Source organism: Halichoerus grypus, chromosome 4, assembly GCF_964656455.1.
Source record: "Halichoerus grypus chromosome 4, mHalGry1.hap1.1, whole genome shotgun sequence".
In the NCBI taxonomy this organism is placed as follows: domain Eukaryota; kingdom Metazoa; phylum Chordata; class Mammalia; order Carnivora; family Phocidae; genus Halichoerus; species Halichoerus grypus.
The window spans coordinates 140,409,825-140,434,044 of NC_135715.1; the positions used below are offsets into that span (position 1 = coordinate 140,409,825).

The following is a 24,220-nucleotide window of genomic DNA, read 5'->3' on the forward strand; positions in this document are numbered from 1 at the left end:
GCCGGGCCCCGCCTACCGGCTCGCCTGTCTCCTGGGCGCCCGGCCCCGCCCCTGCTTTCCAGACTCCGCCCCTTTCCCAGTCCCGGCTCCTCTGGCTCCCGCCGGTTCCCAGCCTTAGCCCGGCGGATTCCCAGCACTTACCCCCCACCACGGCCTTGGCGTGGCCGCAAGTTCTGCGTCCTTAAAAGGAGGCGGTTTCCGGCCCGGAGAGGCGGCTTGTTGGGAGGCAAACCTCACAGTGTGTGAGGCCTGAGGCTCAGCTTCTTTTTCGGTGGTGGAGCTGAGGGAGGTTAGGGATCGGGGCTGCGTCACTTTAAGAAAAAGATTTCAGGATTCTAAATGCAAAATTGCTACGGAACGTCCCTGGACCTGGCCCCGAAGCGGGACTCGCTGTATATCCGCCCTGGGGGGCTGCAGTGGGCTCTCCCGGTCTGCGCCCTGCTTTGAGGAGCTCGCAGGGATGTCCGGGGACCCCCCCCACCCCTGCTGCCGGGTGGTTTCCATTGTCTCTAGGCTTTGGTCGCGAGACGAACGCTGGGCCGGCGGATCTGAGCAGGGCCTGTTAGGTGTAACGAAGGCTTTTCTGTGGGCTCCAATTAAATGCTGTTTCTGTACACCTGTCTTGTTAGTCGTAATTGCGTTTGTCTGGGATGCACCACCTTAGGTGGGGATCAGACAGCGACGGTAGATGTGTCGCCTAGGGGTTTGTTAGCCACTTACAGAAGTGACTCCCTGTGCTTTCTCTGTGTTGTGGAAGATTGCACAGTGCTGTTCACACAAAGGGACGTTATTAAAAACTTTTTTTGGTTTTTGGGGTTTTCTTGATTACACGAGAGCCTTGGATACTGGCAAGCAAATGAAAACAGCTGAATCCTGAATCTAATCAAATTGATTTATATTATTTGAGGCTTCAATTAGCCTATTCTGTCTTCCTCCTACCACCCCCTCTGTATATGTATGTATCGCGATTACTACCTACTATTATGTTTTAATGAGTATCTTACTGTAAGTTCACATAGCCACTTTTTCAAAACATATTAACATCCACATAACTATGGCAATACAATATTTCAGCACTCAGATTTGTTTCTAAAATTTATTTTTTGCCCCGATATCTTAAAAACAAGCCCAAACGTGATATAGCTCTCTTTAAAGGTTGAGTAACTGAGGTAATAATGATGAAACAAAATAAATGCACTATTTCAAAGAGTTGTCTATGTGCCAGCTACAGAGTAAGAAACTCCTAAATCATAGTTTATATTTATATATGTGAGTATTATATAGTTATTTCTGCATTTATATTTGTAATATGGCTTTCATTTGTTATTTCATAAAAATCTGCATACAACTGCTTCTCTATATTCTGTGAATTTATATTTTATATTAATCACTTGGTTTTGTAGCATATAAGGAAAATGAATGAACTGTATACTCTAAGGATTCAAAATAGCACTTTACTGTTGTCACAATTGGCATGGTGAAGTTGTGAAGGAATTCCCTTTGGACTAGGTCCACTGTAGATGGGAGCCAGGGCTAATGTTAGTGCCTAAACTGCATTGTTCCCGTAGGACTATAGGTTTCCTCAAAACTGACAAACTACTATCAACAGTAACCCTCATCAAGGACATTGGTAGTATTTTAAACTCAGTAGTTTTCTGCATATGTTTTAGAGCTTATAGACTGCAATTCCAAATTGACTTGCTCTCAGGGTATCATTTAACACCGTTGATCTATAATTCATTACTTGAGCACACCAGGAGAGACAGTGTTGTGAATTGTACACTGGTAAGCTACTTGGTGAAACCATGCGTTGTATTTTTAATGTGTTTAATTATATTTAAAATCAAGTAAGTCTTAGGTTTGTGCCTGGTTTTCTTTGAAAGTATGGATTGTTATCTGAGGGTTGCAATTGATGACGTCTTGATACCATATTAATATGTTTGCGGCTGCTACCAAGAGCTTTGTCAAGCAAGTTGGAGATGGAGGGAGATTAGTCCCTGTTCCAAGCCTCAGTGAGGCTGACAAATACCAACCTCTAAGTCTGGTGGTAAAAAAGAAGCGATGCTTTCTCTTTCCTAGATTTAAATTTACCTCAACACCTTTTACACTGAAAGATATTCTTCTAGGAGACAGAGAAATTTCAGCTGGTAAGTTTAAATATCTGTTTGGGAGTGACTACTCATTCAGCTATATTACTGACAATCTAAACATCGGTTGTATATACTAATATTTGTAATATTTGCACATTTATAAAAGCAACTTTTCTTATGATAGTAGTATTAATGTTAAGATTAATAATATCTAAATTTATGTAGTATCAAATCTCTTATTGGTTGAATAATTTTCCAACCTATTTTGTGAAATTGATTGTATAATTTTATTTCAAATATTTTATAGACTGTTTTAACTGAATCAACTTAGAATATGACAAAATAATGTATTTCGTCATCTATAAAGTGGGGTATTACTTAGTCTTACCTACTTTACAGGGTCAAATGAGATGAAAGTAATTTACATTTATTTCTTATGACTCAGTTATTGTAGTTGGTAAACTGAAATGTATTTTACAGGCTAGATTAGGAAATGAATTGACATTTTGACAAATTATTTGTTGTAAACACTGATTTTCTTTCAGCCACTCAGTGGATCTTACAGCTTACAGAGTTCTTTTGGTGGAACAAAGAACTTGAGTTCTCTTTTAAGTACTCTATCTTTTGGTTGTTGTTAAATTAATTGAGTTGCTATTTTATTTTTTTTAATTAAAAACATTTTTTTCGTTAATGATATTTTAATAGTATTATATGGTGACAGATGGTAGCTACATTTGTGGTAAGTATGGCATAACGCATAAATTTGTTGAATCACTATGCTGTATACCTGAAACTCATGTAACATTGTGTGTTAACTACACTCAAATAAAAAAATTAATTCTTTTAAAAAAAGTTCATTTTCTAGCAGGAGTGATATTTTACATGTTTTAAGATGTTTACATGTTTTGGGGCGCCTGGGTGGCTTAGTTGGTTAAGCGTTGCCTTCAGCTCAGGTCATGATCCCAGGGTCCCTGGATCGAGCCCCATGTCAGGCTTCCTGCTCAACGGGGAGCCTGCTTCACCTTCTCTCTCTGCCGCCCCCCCGCTTGTGCGCGCACTCTCTCTCTCTCTGTCAAACAAATAAAATCTTCAAAAAAAATGTTTACATGTTTTAACAATAAAGTCGTAATTTATGTAAGTATATTTATTGTTTTTTAATTTAAATGAGTTGCTATTTTAAATCTTGGCTTGAGATGTCACCTTTCTCAACATTTATGTAATGGAGTCTTAAATACTAAATTAATGCATTACTATATATAATCTATGTTAGATGAAATCAAGACATTTAAAAATATTGATTTCCTTTCCATAAAGGTATTTCATCTTATCAGTTACTGAATTATGAAGATGAATCAGATGTTTCCCTCTATGGAAGACGAGGCAACCATATTGTGAATGACGTTGGGATTAACGTCACTGGATCAGATTCTGTTGCAGTTAAAGCTTCATTTGGTGTGGTGACCAAACATGAAGTGGAAGTATCAACGTTACTCAAGGAAATTACTACACGGTCAGTAGAATAATAATATGCTTCAGTGTTTTCATTAAATATTTTAATTGTATAAACTTCGTTATAAAGAATGCTGAAAGCATTCAGGATAATTTATTTGTTTTATTTGTTGGAAAAACTACAAATTAGCAATACATCCAGACTTTAGATATGGGTAGATATCCAGAATCACTTGGTGTAAACAGAATTTTTAATTTTTCCACAAAATTGCTTTGGTCCTGTACCCATTTGCTAAATTATTAGATTAAAAGAATACACTGGGGTGCCTGGGTGGCTCAGTCGGTTAAGCAGCCGACTCTTGATTTCAGCTTAGGTCATGATCTCAGGGTCCTGGAATTGAGCCGTGTGTCTGGCTCTGTGCTTGGTAGGGAGTCTGCTTGAGGATTCTCCCGCTTATATTCCCTCTCTCGCTGTGTCTCTCTCTCTCTCGTAAATAAATAAAATCTTTAAAAAAAAAAAAAAAGAAATGTACTCGATTATATGTAATTAGATGTGAGAGATTCTTGTGACTATCTCTATTCTTTATTCTAGAAAAATTAATTTTGACCACAGCTTGATACGTCAGACAAGGAGCAGCAGAAAGGCAGTATTGTGTGTGGTCATGGAAAGCATTCGAACTACACGACAGTGCTCACTGTCTGTGCATGCTGGAATTCGCGGGGAAGCCATGCGGGTAAACCACACTCATTAGGTTTCTCTCTTTTTTTTTTTTTCCAAGATTTTATTTATTTGACAGAGAGAGACACAGCAAGAGAGGGAACACAAGCAGGGGGAGTGGGAGAGGGAGAAGCAGGCTTCCCCCTGAGCAGAGAGCCTGATGTGGGGCTCGATACCAGGACCCTGGGCTCATGACCTGAGCCGAAGGCAGTCGCTCAACCAACTGAGCCACCCAGGCGCCCCTCATTAGGTTTCTCTTGCTAAAAATGTGCAATGGGAATTTTTTAAAAAAGTACTCAATTTCTAAAGAGATGTGTGTATTTTGTCAAATGTTGAGATTAAAGAGCTACAAGTGTATATAGGATTTTGCACAGTAATAGTTTTATTTTAGAATTTTTAAAAAATCCAAGAAAACTTCGATTCTAAATGTGTATTATAATACAAACAAAACATTAATCCTTATGAAATAATGTATACTGGAGTCCCTCCTATGATTATTTAAATGATGTTTTAAGAATAAAAGTTGAGGAGCGCCTGGGTGTCTTAGTCGTTAAGCGTCTGCCTTAGGCTCTGGTCGTGATCCCAGGGTCCTGGGATTGAGCCCCACATCGGGCTCCCTGCCCTGAGGGAAGCCTGCTACTCCCTCTCCCATTCCCCCTGCTTGTGTTCCCTCTCTCGCGGTCTCTCTCTCTCTGTCAAATAAATAAATAAAATCTTTTAAAAAAAAAGAATAAAAGTTGAATGCTTATGTTGGATTCTTGATTTTATTTTTAAGTGATGTATTTTATACTTGAATTTTTAAAAGTTGATTTTATATTATTTTAATTTTTCTAAAATTAAACAAACATGCTTCATTCAATGTTAAATACCTTAAAAAACACTCTTGGAAGTTATTTGTGTTTAGTTCTCAGCTTAGCATTATTTGTCTTTGTCATTCATATAGTAATGACACATAATAATGACTCGATTGGTCTTATTAAAATCAGTTGTTAAAAAGAGTTCAATGAAAAACTTCAGGAATCTTTGCAAATAAAAGTTCTGTTCAGTGGCTACATTTAGCTGTCCAGTGAGTTGTGTAACACTGGATCATTCTGGGGGCACAAACTGAAACATTTATTTAATTGTTGGAGATTTTTTTGGTAAAGAAGTTGATGATTGCTTTGGAAAGCTGCTGAAAACTCTGGGGGCTTTAGAACAATTGACAGAGTAGGCTAAAAACAACTGTAGCACTTAAATAGTTGGTTTGTGGTTGAAAGAAAAGGTGTCTATGTCAGCATTACTGTTCCGGTTGCACTGATCATTGGCCCTGGTACCAATGTTAGTGAGAAGGTGGTGAGTGGTATTCCCTAGATCGTGAGACCCCATTGGACCATTTGGACTTGGTTAAATTCAATGGGATAATTTGTTTTTGTCTTAATAGTAAGATTGTATGAGATGTTTTGTTTCTCTAAAAAGCTATCCTTATGTGTTATCCTCCTTAATAATGTTATTTACTTATTTACTATAGTTTCATTTTATGGATGAACAGAATCCCAAGGGAAGGGACAAAGCTATTGTTTTTCCAGCACACACAACCATAGCTTTCAGTGTTTTTGAACTCTTCATTTACTTGGATGGTGCCTTTGGTAAGTGAATGATTTGCATGAAACACTGAAATGATTATACTTTTAAGAAGAATTTAATGAGAAACAAACACATACATAACTCTCTCTGTGTAATTGTGGAAAGAATGATATTCACAGCACTGTCAATCTTATGCCTGGGTAAAGTAGCTGGGAAGGACCCTCTGGTCCTACTTACCCACTACCTCTTTTCTGCTTCTTGGTGAGAGCTGCAGACTCCCCACCACCCCACTTAGGATTATAGATAAGAGCTCAAGTGCAATCCACTGACAAAGTATTCCTTGACTTACATGGGGAGATAATAGATGATCTTCCAATAGGTCGTTTTTGATGATGGCAAATAGAGGAGTGGGTAGATATTTAAGATGCCTGTCGGTGTCAGGGTGTCCAAGCTAAGATACCCAAAGACAAATTCTTTTCAGTTTTACCTCTCATAGACCCAGCTTCCCCCCAACTCTCCCTAAAAAATAACTTTGACAATATAAACACTTACCCTAGAATTGTCTTTATATACCTTACAGAATACCTGTATACCTTATATAATACCTCAGTGCAGCTCACTTTAGACTTCGACATTTCACAGGTCTTTAAGATTAGGAGGCCAGCCACCTCAAAGGACTAGGCAAGGGAGCCCCCTAGCCATGGTAATTTATAAACATTTTTAGACCTGTTTTTGTTTCTGTGGTTCTATGGGAGGAGAGAATAGGGAGTCCAGAAACATGACAAAACATGCTAATTACAGTCTATTTGGGACACTTCAGATGTAGGTTTTTACAATTATATTGATTGTTAGGAGGAGTATAAACTGATAGAACTGATATAGCCATCAAAATTTAAAATGTGCATATGCTTTGGGGAATTTATCCTACAGATATACTTACACATATGGGAAGTGATATGGGTATAAGGATATTCAGCTAGTAATAATGAAAGACTGGAAATAACTTTAAGATCTATCATCAGTAACTAGTTCAATAATGGTACATTCATAACTATGGAATACTGTGAAGCCATTAAGAAGAATGAGATATGGACCCTGACATGGAATAACGTCTAGGGGACATTTTAAAGAAATGTGCATAGTATATAACTATTTGAGCCTAAATAATTTTATGTGTATACATACATAGATACATACATACATACATATATTCTTTTATGCTTGTAAAATATATGGAGTATTTCTGGAAGTATACTTAAGAAACTTAACAGTGGTCACTTCTGGGGTGGAAAACTGAGGCTGGGGTCCAGGGTAGACTGGAGACTTGTTACTGTATCCCCCTTTTGTAGTCTGGATTTTGTACCATGTGAATATTAGCTTTTCCAAAAACATACAAAATTTAACTTAAAAAATACAGTGAATGGCATGTACCAGGATTCATCAGCCACAACTAAAACTTGCAATTAAATGAGTTGTTCAAGTTATAACATCTAAAATTTTTTTTTATAGACCTTTGTGTCACTTCAGTGTCAAAAGGAGGATTTGAGAGGGAAGAAACCCCAACATTTGCACTGCTCTACAGACTGAGGAATATTCTATTTGAGAGAAGTATGTCTGTTGAAGAGTATTCCAAATGTTTCTTTTCTTCTCGGGTTAATACTCGAATTTATCCAGTCAGTACTCCTTGTCTGTTAAGGAGGAATTTAAATTTAAAAGCCAAATCATTTCATGACTGATGGTTTAGATTCACGTACGTATAAAGGCGGGTTGGTTATATATCTCTTATGCGACTTCTAACACATTTCTCTGTTTTTGTGCTTTCAGATAGAAGAGTGATGGATGCCATTTCTCGTTCACAGCTTTACTTAGATGATCTTTTTTCTGACTACTATGACAAACCTCTCAGCATGACTGATATTTCTCTCAAAGAAGGGACTCATATCCGAGTTAACTTGCTTAATCACAACATTCCAAAAGGACCTTGCATACTCTGTGGAATGGGGAACTTTAAAAGGGAGACGGTTTATGGGTGCTTTCAGTGCTCTGTCGATGGGCATAAGTATGTGAGACTTCATGCGGTTCCTTGTTTTGATGTTTGGCACAAGAGGATGAAATAAAATGGAAAGTGAATGTAGTGCTTTAGGTGCAGCTGTGCCACACACCTTTCCAAAATCATCTAGGTGTGCTTTGATGAATTCTGGCAAATTAAAGAGGGAGAAGAAAGAGAAATTAACCTGTCTGGGCATCATTTTCTTCGTTTATAAATGTGGAGATGATAATAGAGTCTGCCCTATAAATTATCATAAAGATTAATATTACTTATGTGAAAAAAGGTTTAAATGCAAAATTCAAAATATAGATGTTCCTTCATGAAATCTTCCAGTTACTTTAGAACTATATTTGGGATTCGGCTATCATTTTAGATAACTTTACATAGTGATTTTTCTAAATATCAATTTTATCTTTAATTGAATTTTAATATTTAAGAAAGACAGGAGGTTAAAAGTGGTGACTTTATGGTGCTTTAATCATTGCCCTAGGTCCGGTAAAATGAGAAAAATGTGTTAATAATTTAATATAATCCTAAATGTTTAATTGTGGTATCAGATGAAAAGCACACTGAGCTCAGTGTGGGGTTTTATGGACACAGTTCACAGGGTGACTGATAGCAGTATGCCATTGTGTGATGTACACATGCTCACTAGTTTTGTCTTTATAAAAACTCATTACTGTCATTTTAAAGTTAAGGCAGCTAGGACACCTTTATTCTTTGTCCTTTGAAAATGTTTAAAATATTTAACATATTCAGTTCTGAGAGATCTTTTTCAGCTACTCTATAAGACATCTGAAATTTTTCATACACAAACAGCCTAAATTATTAATTTATTACATGCCCTTATTAAAATAATTGCAGAAGTAATGAAAATTCTAGAACTCAAAATGTAGTGACAGCAATCACTACTAGGTATATGCCTATGAAAGAATAAAGCAATCGTGTAACTACAAAATACCTGATTAGTTATGTAGAATGATTAAAATTTTATTTATTTAAATGTGATTAGAGTTTTAGAATCAATCTCCATTTTACATCATCTATAATTTTTAAAAACATAAGTTTAAAAGCACTTGGAAAACAATGGGACAGAAAGGATAGATTATGAACAGAATGTATTATGGAATGATTTCCATGTATATCTTCTTCCACTGTATTTGTGTTTTGAGAATATATGAGTCAAATGCAAATATGAGTATACTGATTGCAAAATGCTCTAGTGACTTTTTTTTATATAGAAAACGGGGGCAGTTTCCAAACCAAAACATAATATTGAGTCACCAACTTTGTTCATTTCAGCAGAGCAGGTTTTCCTGAGGGAAGTCAAGGAACGAGAATTGGCAATTGAGCAAGTGAGGAGTTACAAAATTAGGTACAGGCATGATGAAGCACTCTTGGGAGGAAAGGAAAGATAGCAAAGGTTTTGGTTTTATGAAGTGTCAAACTCTGTGCTATGCATATGTGGTATCTGTTAGTCTGGTGTTTTTTGTGTTACCCCTGAACTTTTAGATAATAGAATTTCTGGCAGTGTATCTAAAGAGGTTAAAAGATGAACACTGAACAGTGGTTTGGAAAGAGCAAGTTTCAGAAAATGGAAAAAGCTTTGGTTTGAACTCACTTGTTTGGAGCAGAGCTATTTAATCTTGACCATACCTTTCTACATATGCAGTGGGCAAAACCTTACGTGGTCCAATAAATAACGTGCACTTTCTTTGACACCAGGGTGATCTTCTACAGCATCTCTTACCTCCTATTCTCAACAAGTTGGATGTCATGGTTTGACCATAACACAAAACTGTTACTGCAGTGTATATCCCCGTTTGTATCCTCATTTGATATCCTCACGTGTAAAATAAATTCTACACATTTTCAAAAATTTGATGGGGTAGCAGTTTGTAATGCTCATTCATGATCAAGAACAAGAATATCGTAAAATGAAGTGACATAGGATAGAGGTACATAGAGAAAGGGAACTGGAAACTAAGAATTACCATGGCATTAATTTAAAACGATCAAGACAAAAAGTTAGGGATGGTAGATCTAAAGGCCTACAAGAAGGAAGAGGAGGTAGCACATTTATAATGATCTCTAAAGGAGTACAAACTCAGAGCAGTATGATTTTATTATGTCTGCTATGTAAGAGGCACAAAGTCTCTGGTCTGATCAATTACCTTTAAACATTCTCCATTGAAGGGGCACCTGGGTGGCTCAGTTGTTAAGTGTCTGCCTTCGGCTCAGGTCATGATTCCAGGGTCCTAGGATCGAGCCCCGCATCAGGCTCCCTGCTCAGCGGGGAGCCTGCTTCTCCCTCTCCCTCTGCCCCTCCCCCAGCTTGTGCTCTCTTCCTCTCTCTCAAATAAATAAATAAAATCTTAAAAAAAAAACAAACATTCTCCATTGGAATAATGACCAAAGGCCAGAGCTTGCACCAAAAAGTACAGAGACTGTGTTAAGGCTCTCTATGGGACAGAGCTATACAACTAGTATTTTCCTATATGCATACAAAAGGAAAATTTGTTTAGTCCTCTGATTTTTATATCCCTCTATTTGTAATGCTATGAAATGTATAAACAAATGAAATGTTCATTCCTGGGTCCTAATGAATATTTTCAATATATGGGGCATTTTTATAATCAAAACGTTAAAAATTGGATATTTAAATATTTATACATGTTGTTAAGGTTAGAGCTGGGAAGAACTTGTAAATTTTGACATAGGTGTTCTCCTATCTCCTGAAGGGGGAGAACTGACCACTGGGACATGGAGGTCTATTTCATGGTGCTGCAATTCGTGTTCACAGAATAAAGCAGTAGGAAACACAATTATACCTTTCCTGAACGTTAAATTTGCAAAATAACGCACATTTATTATGTCAAAATTACATGTATTGAGGGGATCAAAATATGTTCTCATGGGAAGAAAACAGAAAATACAAGTTCTAGAAAAGTGACTTTGTTTTATATATAAAGTACAGTAAGTAGTTAAGACAATTTAGAAATAAAAATATACTATAGTTCATCATGTTGATATACATTGTATTCCTTGGAAGAAATGAAGCCATCACCATCATGGTCATTCTTCTTAAAAATATCTTCTAAAACTGCATTCTGATATGACTTGTCACGTGGCTTGTCATCTTTTTCAAATTCCCTTTTCAGGTAGTCATTTATCTAGAGGGCCAAAATAATGTCTTTAACAAAAAAGTACCACAGTAAATTTTCAGTAACTTTAAGGAAATGTTTACATAAGAAAACTCAACTCTAAGGCTACTTACAATAAGTGATATAAAATTTTTAAAAACTGTTTGAGGTTTTATTCTTTTAACCTTTGAAGCAATTTTTCTGAAAAGAAACATCTTCAAATTAGCTTCGCCTGAGGTTATAGATGGTTAGTGGTACATACTCAAAGATTAACATCTGAATTGAATTTTGTTGAAACTGTTTTCCAATAATCTATACTGTCCACATTATGAAAGGAAAATCAGGAAAATCATTCTTAAAGATTTTTAATAGTGAATAAAACCCAAATTGGCATTTTTATAATCTCTAAAATTAATGCATATATTGTATTATCAATAAAATTCAACCATAGGTTTTGAAATAAAATTTAATTTTCCTAATTTTTCTATGCTTCTATAACTCTCCTTCAAATCTACATAACTATGGCAATCTTTATAATAATAAGAACAAATAAAGAACAGGTATTAAGTATTCTTTCTCTGTATAATACGACATTTCTACTAGCCACATGGGACTACTAAACATTTGACACATGGCTAGAGCAAACAGAGATATGCTACTCTAAGGGTTAAACACACAACAAATTTTAAAGACAATAAAAAATAATTGATAATTTTTACATTGATTTCATGTTGAAAGGGAAATATTTTAGATATATTTAGTTAGACAAAACAGTATTAAAATTCATTTCACCTGTTTCTTTTTGCTTTTTTAAGATGTGGCTACTAAAATTTTTAAATTATATATATGACTCAATTCTATTTCCAATGGAAAGTACTAATATATATAATAACTAAAGAAAGCAATGTGTAATAATCTGGAAATGCTGTTCAGCAAGTCTGGGTATTTTAAAGGCAAGAGTATTTTTGAAAGCTGAAGTTGAACTCTGACAGGTTTTTAGCAGTATGTATCCCAACTCAGTCCATCATGAGTAGACTTTATTTTAGAATGATCAGTGGATCTTAATGAAGGATAGATCAACTGTTCTCAAGTGAGACTTCAGTCCTATTGAGGGAGATACATTTTTTCTTCCAGTTGAGCCTTAGCAATCCTATGTAGGTGAAAAGAATTTTAAAGAACCTCAAATATTCCTCAGTTTCTAAGTAAATAGCTTTTCATAACCAATATTACTGACTCTCAGGACGTACTTTTCTAGTACACTGTAGTAGAGAGGTACAAAAAGGCAGCGGGTAAGAACATAACCTTAATTTTGCTGGCAATGAGTTCCACACTATTTCTACTTCATAATTTAAGAAAAATACTGTGTTCCTCTTCTCTCTCACCTTATACTAAAGAAATAATTGACTCAATCTTTCTGATGATGAAGGGAGGTAGTTTTAGTTCATGTTTCAAATCTAGGCTTTGTCATGTACTTGCTGTGTGATCTTGGACAAATAATTTAACCTCTCTGGACCTCAATTTTGTCATCTGTAAAAGGAGAGAAACAGTATCTCTTTGGTAGTATTGATGTGAGGATTAGAGTAATGTTTATAGATGTCAGTGAAAGACAGTTATTATCATTCACGCATGTGAAAGTCACGCTTACCATCTAGTGATAATGCAGCTGATACCTGAAAGACATCTGGACAGACTGTTGCTAAGCAGGTCACTGTTTTGGACTTTCTCTACCTTTATTTTCCAGAAAGAACTAAAGATCCCACAAGACCTACTGAAGAGTCTTCATACTGCAGAATGTGCCTCTTTGTGTTCATTTGGTAACGAATGGTCTATGTGCACTGGCTGAGCTCTCGGGTGCTGTGTGAATTCATCTGCTGCTGTTTACTCTAAAACTCATGAGGAGTCAACGCAAAGTATGTACTGGCATGGATGTGCCACCCCTCTGATTGTCCTTCTTCTTAAGGAACAGGGGATCTTTTCATTCACATACCCCTCTTCCACGGCTGAGCAACAAAGGAGCTTCAGGGGAAAGTCCTTACTAATATCCTGGAGGAGGAAGTAGAATTAGGGTGGGGGAAGGACTGGAGAGGGAGAGGAAAAAGAAACAGAGAAAGGGGGCTTACTTGTCTCTTGAAATCAATGACTCAGGTACCTTCTGTTCCTTAGGTGGTAGAGTCATGCATGTTAAACTGTCTCCAAATAAGAGGCGAGACAACTGGGTTATTCAATTTAAGCAAAAAGGGTATAGTCAGTGGGACTAAGTAAAGCACCAGCCTTCAACAGTACAAACATTAGCCCTGAAACAGCTATGCTGGAAACTCCCCCGAAAGAGGCAGGGTAGGCCATGGTTAAGAGCAAAGTAGCAGGGGTGCCTGGCTAGTGCAGTCGGTTAAGCAGCCAACTCTTGGTTTTAGCTCAGGTCTGATCTCAGGGTTGTGAGATCGAGCCCTGTGTCAGGCTCCTTGCTCGGCACAGAGTCTGCTTGAGTTCCTCTCTCCCTCTGCCCCTCCTCTCTCTAAAATAAATAAATAAATCTTAAAAAAAAAAAAAGAAAAGAAAAGAAAGAAAGAGCAAAATAGCAGAGCCAGACTGCTGGGTTGCAGTCTGATTTTACCACTTAGAGTGGTGTGACCTTACGCCAGTTACTTAGTCTGGGCATCATTTTCCCCTTCTATAACATAGAGATAATGAGAAGTGTCTATCTCATAAACTGTCACAAAGATTAAGTGAGTTCACATACTAATGTGCTTATAGTAGTACTTGGTACTGAGAAAGTACAAAAGAAGATGACTATTATTGTTCTGACATCTTTATTAATCCCTCAATTCATATATAAGAAAAACTGGAGGGACGCCTGGGTGGCTCAGTCGGTTAAGCATCTGCCTTGGGCTCAGGTTATGATCCCAGGGTCCTGGGATTGAGTCCCACATCGGGCTCCCTGCTCAGCGGGGAGTCTGCTTCTTCCTCTGCCTGCCGCTCCCCCTGCTTGTGCTCGCTCTCTCTGACAAATAAGTGAATACAATCTTTTTTCTTTTTTTAAAGATTGTATTTATTTATTTGACAGAGAGAGACACCGCGAGAGAGGGAACACAAGCAGGGGGAGTGGGAGAGGGAGAAGCAGGCTTTCCGACAAGCAGAGAGCCTGATGTGGGGCTTGATCCCAGGACTCCAGATCATGACCTGAGCTGAAGGCAGACGCTTAATGACTGAGCCACCCAGGCACCCCTAAATGAATACAATCTTTAAAAAAAAAGAGAAAAAAAGACTAACTGGAACGCAGAAGCTAGTTCGTGAACTCCTGGCTCCTGCTTACAACTTTCTAGTGCACACAATTCAAATTCTTGCTAGCTCTTTTCCTAATCTCATGTAATCCCCACAACCCTGTGAGATAGAAATTATTTGCACTATTACAAATTCCTATGGTGCTGCTTGAAAAAGCTCTGTTCTTGTAGCCTAAGGTGGAAATGCCCTGTAGAGATTAGCTTGGTATTTAATTTAATTTAATTAATTAATTTATTTGACAGAGAGAGACACAGCGAGAGAGGGAACACAAGCAGAGGGAGTGGGAGAAGGAGAAGCAGACTCCCCGCTGAGCAGGGAGCCCGATGTGGGGCTCGATCCCAGGACTCTGGGATCATGGCCTGAGCTGAAGGCAGACGCTTAACGACTGAGCCACCCAGGCGCCCCTAGCTTGGTATTTTAATGACCCTCTGGCAGAGAGAAAGGCAACTGAACAGGATGACTCATTACAAGTTTTATATTGAAAAAGCACATTTTCTTCTTGGAGCTTAGATTTTTTAGTAACCAGCTCTATAAAAGCAAAGTAATCAGCCCATGCTCAGCAGAACTAAAAAAATAACAGATGTAACAGAGATGTATTTAAATTGTGATGAAAAAAATAGACTGTACACATGGAATTTGTTTGAATTACCTCTGTTTTAGAGAGTTGCCTGTCATTGTCCATGTCTATCTGTTTAAATGTTTCAATGCTTCGTGGTCCTTTGGTCACAGCATAAAGTTCAATCTCAAAAATCAATGTTGCATCAGGTGGAATCTTGCCTTCTGCTAAAGGTATAATTTTTAACAGTTTAACTTACATGAAGATAATGTTCAAATATTTATTCATGAATAGCCATTACAGCATTATGATTATATTATTTCATATTTATAAAAACTGCTTACCAAACACTTTTAAGAAATTTTTTTCCATGTTTTTAAACCAAATCAGTTTTAAGGACCTCGTGGGTCATTATTTCCTGATTGAATTAAAATAAATACAACTCATGAAATTTTTATTAATATGCCCCATTATTATACAGAAGAGAGCTAGTGCAGAGAAGAAATGCAGGGCAGAAAAATTTCAAAGTGTAAATCAGTAATCTTTTAAAAAATGATATTGTAGGGGCGCCTAGGTGGCTCGGTTGGTTAAGCAACTGCCTTCGGCTCGGGTCGTGATCCCGGAGTCCTGGGATCGAGTCCCACATCGGGCTCCCGGCTCAGCGGGGAGCCTGCTTCTCCCTCTGACCCTCTCCCTCTCATGCTGTTTCTCTCTCTCTCTCAAATAAATAAAATCTTTAAAAAAAAAAATGATATTGTATAGTTATTTGGAAGCATGAATAAAACATATGTTTCAATGTCTTTCGAATCCTTTGTAGACATTAAAAAATAAGTGCAATGACAGAATAACAGTAACAATTTTATAAAATTTCTAATCACAATAAAAAGTTTTATTAAGTTGAACAGTCCTCTTGAATAAAGTTAACCTATTCACTCATCTGTGACATCATGTCACAGATGATCTTAGCAAGCTCTGGGCTATTTCAGATGACCATTTCATAAAAATAACCTGTAGAAATGATGTGCTAAGAGGCAGGGGTTAGTTTGTGTCACCAATATTGCCCAGAGTCTCCCAGAGTCTCGTCCATTATAGGCACTCAAATATTTGTTGAACGAATGCCCCTATGGCTTATTTTTAAAATGGCTGCTTGTTCTCTGAAGGAAATAGTAATTTCTTTAATGAAAGTCGAGAATTCTTGCTAAAGTATTTATATAACCCAAAGAGAAAAGAGCTTGAAAGTTATAGCCAAAAGGAGAACTGGATCAGTCATCTCCAAAGCCAGGACATAGAAAAATCTACTCATGCGTCCTATGACTAATGAAGTTCCAAGCTATGTAACCACCTATTACCTGACTTTAGAATAAAAAAAGGTAGAGATGAACTCAATGATCATTTTTACAAAATCCATTCTTACTCTGTCCAGTTACAATCTCCTTACAACAGGGAAATAACTAATGATAATAAAGACAACCTCAAAACACAAATTCAAATTTCTTAAGAAAAAATATTACACGTACATATGAAGTTTCTGAATAATTGTACTGTAAATACAGAAAATACTGCCAATTAGGTTTTGTCTTACAAAGAAATTAGAGCATAAAAAGGAGAAAAAGGTGAATTTGCTATAGAATTACTTGTATTTAGAGAAGCCGATCAAAGACGTAGGAGTTAATGTAAAGAATCTATACATACCACTGTACTGTTAATTAAAGCACTAAAAAGTCACATGCATTTCAGGACATGCAGGGTGCTCTGTCATATGAAGGAAGGGTACTGCACAGAGGAAAGCCTTCTTCAAGTACTGCCTAAAATAAAGTTAGAGCTCATGTTAGGTCTCAATAACAACTTATTTAAAAAAGCTTATTTGACAAGAAGTGGTTTGTTAAGCATTATGTATGGTCTCCACTGAAATTTTTACATAATTTAATCCTACCTATTGTAATCCTCCACCGCATTTTTTACGTAATCTAATCCTACCTATTGTCATGCAGGTAAGCCAGCAATTAAGTATGTTCCAAAGAACATACTTTTGTTGGGCCACAGTTTCCTTATGTGTAAAACAAAAGTGCTGGTGGTGTTACTAATGAGATTCATCATTTTTATGTTTATTGGGGACACCTCAAACTGAATACGAACTAACTTCTCCAAAGTTAAACTTGTACCTCTCTGCAGCAACGGTCTGGTTTATTAATAGCTTAGGCAGCCTGGGTAGTCATTCATAGCTAAGCATAAACTAGTTTACAAAAAGGATAACTAAGTGGTCATTTGCTATAGGGAAAGGGGGCCTGATAGAATGGATGAGCACATATTGATGAGAGATGTGGTTAAAATGAGATTAAAAAGTCTAAAAGGCAAACTTTGCCTGTATCATCTTGCCTGGAATTGGCCTCAACTTATGACAATATTTTTGGGCAAGTATTGCATTCAATTTAATTTATCTTCAATTTTTTTTCTCTCCCTCTCCCAGATTCCTCTACAACTAAAAATAGGATGTACAAATTATGGTTCCATGGAAGCTATTTGATGGGACCAAATGACTGGCCAAAAACATTAAGAACGAAGCTGTAGTTACCTGGAACTGTCTCCTTAGGAGTTTTCAGTCTGATTGGGTCTGCCTTGTGCCACTAACCTCCCTGCAATCCAGTTTGGGGCAGGGATCCCCTGCTCTTGCTGGAAAGAACAGGTGAGGGGATCACTACTATTAATGAATTAACAAAACAGCCTCAAAGAGAGTGTGCCATTCAACGAAATATTTGGGAGTAATGACAGTATCTCATCGTAGAAAACTAATCTTTAATGACTTCAATTATATACTAAATATTTCAAATAGGTGGAGTTAGCAAGGATTCTAAATATTATGAGGAGGGAATGATTCTTTATAGTCTTCACACAGCAACAGCGAGCAAAGACCTAATTGAGAATGCAAAGTAAAAACCATCCCTCTGCCAGGCTGACCATTTTCCCCCTTTTAAAAACTTTCCCTCTTTATTCAGCTCCATTTTTAATTTTGGCAATTTAAAAAAATTTTAATTTTGGAAAAATTGATACATGCACATGGCAAAAAATTTAAACAGTACAAAATATTGAAGAGTAAGAAGAAATCTCCTTACTCTTGACCCTCAGGTTTCCTTCTCAGGAACACTTAATGTCATCAGATGACTGTATATCCTTCCACATATAATCTGTGTAGATTCATGATGCATATGTGAAATTCTCCCCCTCACATGTAAGATCTTTGAGGATAGGAAATGGTTTCTTCTTTGTACATTGGCTTATGCTCAAGGCCTGGAACAGGGCCTGGCATTGATGCGTAATAAATACTCCTTGCATGAATACATTCTATCCCACTTTATTTTATTTTTATTTTTTTCAAGATTTTATTTATTTATTTGAGAGAGAGAGAGAATGAGCATGGGTGGGGGAGGTGAGGAGGGGCAGAGGGAGAGGGAGAAGCAGACTCCCCGCTGAGCATGGAGCCCAATGCGGGTTTGATCCCAGGACCCTGGGATCATGACCTGAGCAGAAGGCAGACACTTAACCGACTGAGCCACCCAGGTGCCCCATCCCACTTTATTTTTAACAAATTAATACATATGGTTCTATAGCATTCTTTTTATTGGCTGCACCATAATCCATTGTATAGCTATACCATATTTAACTAATTCCCTATTGATGGATACTCAGGTAGTTTCCGGTTTTTTGCCACCAAATAAAAGTCCGTAATGAATGTTCTTTTATAGATACCTGAGTGTACATTCCTGTAACTAGAACTATTGGGTCAGAGGATATGTGCTTTTAAATCTTTTTTTTTTTTTTAAAGATTTTATTTATTTGACAGAGTCATAGTGAGAGAGGGATCACAAGCAGGGGGAGTGGGAGAGGGAGAAGCAGGCTTCCTGCTGAGATGTGGGGCTCGATCCCAGGACACTGGGATCATGACTTGAGCAGAAGGCAGACGCTTAACGACTGAGCCACCCAGGCACCCCTGTGCTTTTAAATCTTTTTTTTATTTTTTTTATTTTTTTTATTTTTTTTATTTTTTTAAAGATTTTATTTATTCATTTATTTGAGAGAGTGAGAGAGAGAGCACATGAGAGGGGGGAAGGTCAGAGGGAGAAGCAGACTCCCTGCCGAGCAGGGAGCCCGATGCGGGACTCGATCCCGGGACTCCAGGATCATGACCTGAGCCGAAGGCAGTCGCTTAACCAACTGAGCCACCCAGGCGCCCTGTGCTTTTAAATCTTGATAGAAATTGTTAGAAAGGTCGAGTGACTTACATTCCCAGCAATAATGCATGAGAATGCTGGTTTTCTATACCTGTGCTAACTTTTATGCCTTTGACAATCTGATGAGTGAAAATGGTGTCTCATTTTGTTTTGATTTCCCTTTATTTAATTATTAGTGAAACTAGGTATTCCCATAGATTTAAAGGTCATTTGTATTTTTTTTGTTAGTGGGCTGCTTGCCTATTTCTAGGGCTAGGTCATTTTTATTATCGGTTAGTGAGTCTTCACAGTAGTTGCAAAAATTTTCCCCATTTATCTGCTTTACTTAGGTTCTCAGATCTTACAGTAGGATTTTAAAAATAGGTAAGATATTGAAAGCAGCCGTTCATTTCTTCCACATTTCAAGGCTGCTCCTGAATTTGGCGATTAGTGACTGAGAGCTTTTTATTTTTTTTATTTTTATTTTTTTAAAAGATTTTATTTATTTATTTGAGAGAACGAGAATGAGAGAGAGAGAGAGAGAGAGCACATGAGAGGGGGGAGGGTCAGAGGGAGAAGCAGACTCCCCGCCGAGCAGGGAGCCTGATGCGGGACTCCATCCCGGGGACTGCAGGATCATGACCTGAGCCGAAGGCAGTCACTTAACCAACTGAGCCACCCAGGCGCCCTGACAGCTTTTTATATTCAGATGCTCTTTTTACTACGTTCCAGTGCTGTCCTTTTACTCTAAGATCATATGTTTCAGTTTCCTGAGTTTCATGAATTTGACTTTTGTACTGCTTACCTAAGGTATATACTATAGACATTTATGTAATAATTAATAAAATAACATGTACTAAAACAAATAAAAATGACTAAGGTAGAGCTTATAGAATATACAGGATCTTTATGAGTACTGCCACTATATGAGGGAAAGAACTCTGGTCAGAGAGCTATCTTCCAACGATGTCTTATTTTCTTTATATGTAAAAAGTGGGGACCATGCTGGACTGGACTAGATACAGCTAGTTTATTGGGCCCTATGATTCTGTAACTATTTCCTCTGTGGTTTTTTATTTTATTTGTTTGTTTTTAGTGATTCAAAAATTTTTAATTGTGGGAAATACATGTAACATAAAATTTACCACTGTAACCATTCTAATTGTACAGTTCAATATATTCACATTGCTGTGCAACCAATCTCCAGAACTATTTCATCTTGGAGAGCTGAAACTCTATACCCATTAAACTACTTCTCCTATTCCACCCTCTCCCCAGCACTTTGGCAACCACTCTTCTTTGAATTTGATTATTCCACATACCTCATACAAGTGAAATCATACAGTGTTTTTTTGTGATTGGGCACTTAGTCTAATGTACTCAAGGTTCATCTATGTTGTAGCATGTAGAATAATTTCCTTCCTTTTTAAGACTGAATAATATTCTATTTTATGTGTATATGTGTTGTTTATCCACTTATCTGTCAATGGACACTGGGTTATTTCCTTTTCTTGGCTATTCATGAATGGTCCTGCTATTAACATGAGTATACAAATATTTGAGACCCTGCTTTCAATTCTTTTGGATATATACCCAAAGCTATGATTTATTTTTAAATATAACTTAGAGATACAATATTAAAACATCTTACCATAGCCTTCCTTTCCATATGCAAGTGAAGGGGGTATAATCACTTTCCGCTTCTCTCCAGGGCACATATCCATCATCGCAATGTCTAGGCCTTTTATGACTTGCCCAACACCAAGAACAAACCATTTGGGGTGGCCTTCATTTTGTGTCCGGCTATAATAAAAAACAACACTTAGGTAAGCTGATTTTAAGAAAAATGAAATCGAACTTTAAAATAAACCTGGACAGGACACCTGGGTGGCTCAGTCAGTTAAGCGTCTGCCTTCTGCTCAGGTCATGATTCCAGGGTCCTGGGATTAAGCCTTGCATCGGGCTCCTTGCTCAGCGGGGAGCCTGCTTCTCCCTCTGCCTGCAGCTCCCCCTGCTTGTGCTCTCTCTCTATCTCTCTCTATGACAAGTAAATAAATAAATAATCTTAAAAAAATACATCTGGACATGAGGTTATAATTTAAAATTGAAGTCTTCTCTCTTGTCCCATATTAGTATTCATTCTGAACCCCCTAGCGGGATGTTTGGCTCAAACTTCTTTCATAATAGCCAGAAAGAAGTATGATTTGCCCAAAGCTAGTCATTAGGAGTCATGTCATTATCTTTTTTATTGCCATCTTGCAAAAACTATTCAATAGTTACCTTTTTAATGGGTCTCCGGCCTCAAACTAGCTGCATGGCTTGTCCAAATAACTCATTTAATCTTTCTGAGTTTGTTCTAAAAAATGATGGTGCAGGTTTAGCATCAAAAAGTCATTTGAACAATAATTAAAATTTGTATCTTTTCTTATTAAATTTATTTATTTTCTTCCAAATCGAAAGAACTAACTTTCCCCAATCCTATCTTTATAGGGTAATAGCACCAACGAAGAAAAGCCATTCTTCCTCTGAGTAATAAACTTTCAATTAAATCAGAGCAGGCAGTGGTGAGATGAGGGGGGAGATGAGAAAACACAGGGCCCAGAAGACACCAGTGAAAGTTATTGTTGTCGTGGTTTTTGGATACAGTTGGAAAGTGGCCCTCAGTCTGTAAATATCATGCTTCTGAAGGCCAGATAAAATCTCTTAAACTACCCTACCTAATCCTCTGTAAAGAGACTCCAACAAATGGCCAAAAAAAAAAATGCTGAGAACATCCTTACAGACAGTACCATGACTTACCCTTCTATGGATCCCAAGGGTGGTGGCGGTGGTCGGGGTGCGTGTGTATGTAGTGTATTTCCGACAATCTCTTTGGCAAACATTTTTAGTAATTTAAAAAGTAATAGTTCAATAGGGAACTACTGCGTATCAGTAGGAATGCCCCTCCCCGCCCCCCCAGGAATAAAAGGTTCAACTTACTGTTAAATAACAAGAACAAACCAATTAACCAACCACTAGCTTCTGGTTGGTAGAGGGAGCCTAGATTTCATGCATCAACCGGACACCGGGGCAATTCACAGCATTTCCTACCTGCAGTAGAATTTCGAACCGTCTTTAGCCAAGAAGCCGTCGTAATGGGCATTTAGCAGGTCTCCCTTCTTGCTTGTCTTAGAACAGTTTTCTGGACGATGCAAAACTTCGATTTTCACTTCCTCTGTGCTCTCCTCTTCCTTTTGTCCCTGAGCAGTAAAAATGCCCCATACATAAAAGAAAACGATTAATCTTAAGAGAAACTGCATGATTCCTGAAGTTGGCCTCAGATGACACGGCGTTCCTTCACGCGTGTCAGTTGTGCCCAGACGCTGCGAAAGCAGCTGAGTTCCGACGCGTGGCAGGCATTGTTCTACGTCACAAAGGCCCGGGGGCGGGCCGACCTATGGCCCCGCCCCCTTCCGGCTGCGCGCTCGGCCACAGAATTTTCGTCTGTCCGCCAGGGTTCTGTCCCTCTGGTACCCGGCGCTTTGGATGGCTGTCATCAGTCGTTAAGGCAGTACGGAACACTTGCACCGCTTCTCGTTAAATCCGCATATTTTACAGAAGGTTTCCTCAGGGTTCGCTGGTAATGATCGCGTTTCCTAAAATGAAACCGGCAAAAGAATTAAACGGCCTGGAGGTGGGATGTTGTAGTCAGAGAATACGGCTGTCATTTCTGGGCGTAAAAGGTTTCTCCTCAGACCCCTAGGGCACTGGCGGGCATCGGGGGAGGCATTCTGCTTCTGGGGTGTCCTTGAAAGCACCTTCTCGGGGTGGAGGCATGCATTAAGAGGTTCCAGGCTAAGCCACGCACAATCTGACGGCCACCTGGTCGCGAGTAAACGGAGGTGCTGCCGCTCCTCGCCCCTTTAAAGGCGTTTCCCACCAGCCAACTCCAGCGATTTGGGACCTGCTGCTGGTTTGTGTTTCTCTCCCCCAACCCCTCGGGGCCACCCTCGATTTGAGGACCCATGGGAGTTGGGGGAAAACTTGACGGTGTTCCTTCTCTTACCAGCTCTGCGAGATTGGTAACCATCCACTGTGCGCAGATGAGAAAATGAAGTTATTTGAGTATTGGGCCTTTTGTTCCAATCTCACAGCTAATGCGCAGCAGGGATTTGACCAAGTTTGACACAAAACCAGCCTTTACCCCACCCAACATTTTAGTATGAAAAACTTTCAAACATACAGAAAAATTGAATTTTATTACCCCGTCACCGCGGCCTTCTAGCCATCACTTGGATTCTATCATTAACATGTAACTATATTCGACTTATTACACAACCTCTCGACCCATTCACCAATTCACCTGATTTCCCAGTGAATACCCAAAGACTTTTTACCCAAATCAGAAAAGGTTCAGCGCAGGCCTGGATTAGGTTCTGGGAAGAGAGTTCGTTCTACCTCGTCTACCTCGGCTATGCTAAGCAAAACCGCAGCACTGGGCCTGCTTTGCTTAAAGCCTGCAGCATTTCATAAATCTGAATTATTGTCATTATGTAAGATGATCATTTCCAAACAGGATTTCTTAAAATCATAAAAGCTAGGGGAAAGCCCTTATTTCTAGAATAAAATAAATTCCAAAGTTTGGTTCCTTGTTTTATATTCTAAATGAAGTAGTCGCTATCTAAGGTTAATTGTCAGCGTGGTGACTGTTCTTGGGGCCCCTCGCGGTTCCTTGCCGGAGGACTCGCAGCGGCACACAGAGATATCTTCCTAGGAGGTAATTTCTTGGGCCCACTGAATGTGGGGAGGGTAGGAAGGAAACATAAATAGGTAGTTCTTCTACGTTCTTGAAACAACCACCGGAAGGACCTGAGGCTTAGCTATAGGAAAACCTGAGCGGCCTACGTCTCCCGCGGGACGTGTGCGCGGCCAGCTAGTCCTCGGGGCTGCGGCGGGCCGAGTGCGCCGCGGGGTCCGAGTCCGCCCATCCGGGCTCGGAGGCTTTAGCCCCACGGCGTGGTCGGTCCAGGCTTCTCTAGGGCGGGGGGAGAAGTGTGGGGAGCCCCGGGACCGCCGGCCGCGGGCCTGAGGGAGGATGAGACGGAGTCAGGCGGCCTGGCCGGGAGGCCAAGGGTGCGCCGCGGCCGCCAGCCCCCTCCCGCAGCCTCCAGCACCGCGGTGGGGCAGC

The 24,220-nt window shown here is 38.7% G+C and overlaps 2 protein-coding genes across 7 annotated transcripts; one reads left to right on the forward strand and one right to left on the reverse strand.

Moving 5' to 3' along the window:
• The first annotated feature begins 1,936 nt into the window (after window positions 1-1,936).
• PJVK (pejvakin) lies at window positions 1,937-8,098 on the forward strand. The gene is made up of 6 exons (XM_036099134.2): window positions 1,937-2,147; window positions 3,405-3,600; window positions 4,132-4,273; window positions 5,765-5,882; window positions 7,330-7,428; window positions 7,645-8,098. The coding sequence occupies exons 1-6, from the start codon at window positions 1,937-1,939 to the stop codon at window positions 7,935-7,937; spliced, it is 1,059 nt and encodes a 352-aa protein (XP_035955027.2). The 3' UTR covers window positions 7,938-8,098.
• A 2,597-nt stretch (window positions 8,099-10,695) lies between these two features.
• On the reverse strand, window positions 10,696-23,834 carry FKBP7 (FKBP prolyl isomerase 7). 6 transcript variants are annotated; one of them, XM_036099133.2, is made up of 5 exons: window positions 23,099-23,831; window positions 22,144-22,688; window positions 20,705-20,856; window positions 14,942-15,072; window positions 10,696-11,043 (listed from the first exon to the last, which is right to left on the reverse strand). In XM_036099133.2, exons 2-5 carry the CDS (start codon window positions 22,350-22,352, stop codon window positions 10,882-10,884), a joined length of 654 nt encoding a protein of 217 aa, XP_035955026.1. In that variant the 5' UTR covers window positions 22,353-22,688; window positions 23,099-23,831; the 3' UTR covers window positions 10,696-10,881. The 6 variants fall into 6 exon arrangements, 4 of the variants coding, with proteins under 4 accessions (XP_035955026.1, XP_035955025.1, XP_077927162.1 ...); XM_036099132.2 differs by having other exon boundaries at window positions 14,942-15,075; window positions 23,099-23,821; XM_078071035.1 differs by having other exon boundaries at window positions 11,011-11,063; window positions 14,942-15,075; window positions 23,099-23,834.
• Between the last annotated feature and the right edge of the window lie 386 nt (window positions 23,835-24,220).

Excerpts from the sequence above, each read along its gene's own strand:
- PJVK (XM_036099134.2), top strand. The coding sequence starts at position 1,937 with ATGTTTGCGGCTGCTACCAAGAGCTTTGTCAAGCAAGTTGGAGATGGA. Across the intron at positions 2,148-3,404 it reads AGACAGAGAAATTTCAGCTG|GTATTTCATCTTATCAGTTA; the intron begins GTAAGTTTAAAT and ends CTTTCCATAAAG. Across the intron at positions 4,274-5,764 it reads TTCGCGGGGAAGCCATGCGG|TTTCATTTTATGGATGAACA; the intron begins GTAAACCACACT and ends TATTTACTATAG.
- FKBP7 (XM_036099132.2), bottom strand. The coding sequence starts at position 22,352 with ATGCAGTTTCTCTTAAGATTAATCGTTTTCTTTTATGTATGGGGCATT. Across the intron at positions 20,857-22,143 it reads GGTTCGAAATTCTACTGCAG|CCGGACACAAAATGAAGGCC; the intron begins GTAGGAAATGCT and ends TTTTTATTATAG. Across the intron at positions 15,076-20,704 it reads ATATGGAAAGGAAGGCTATG|CAGAAGGCAAGATTCCACCT; the intron begins GTAAGATGTTTT and ends TTATACCTTTAG.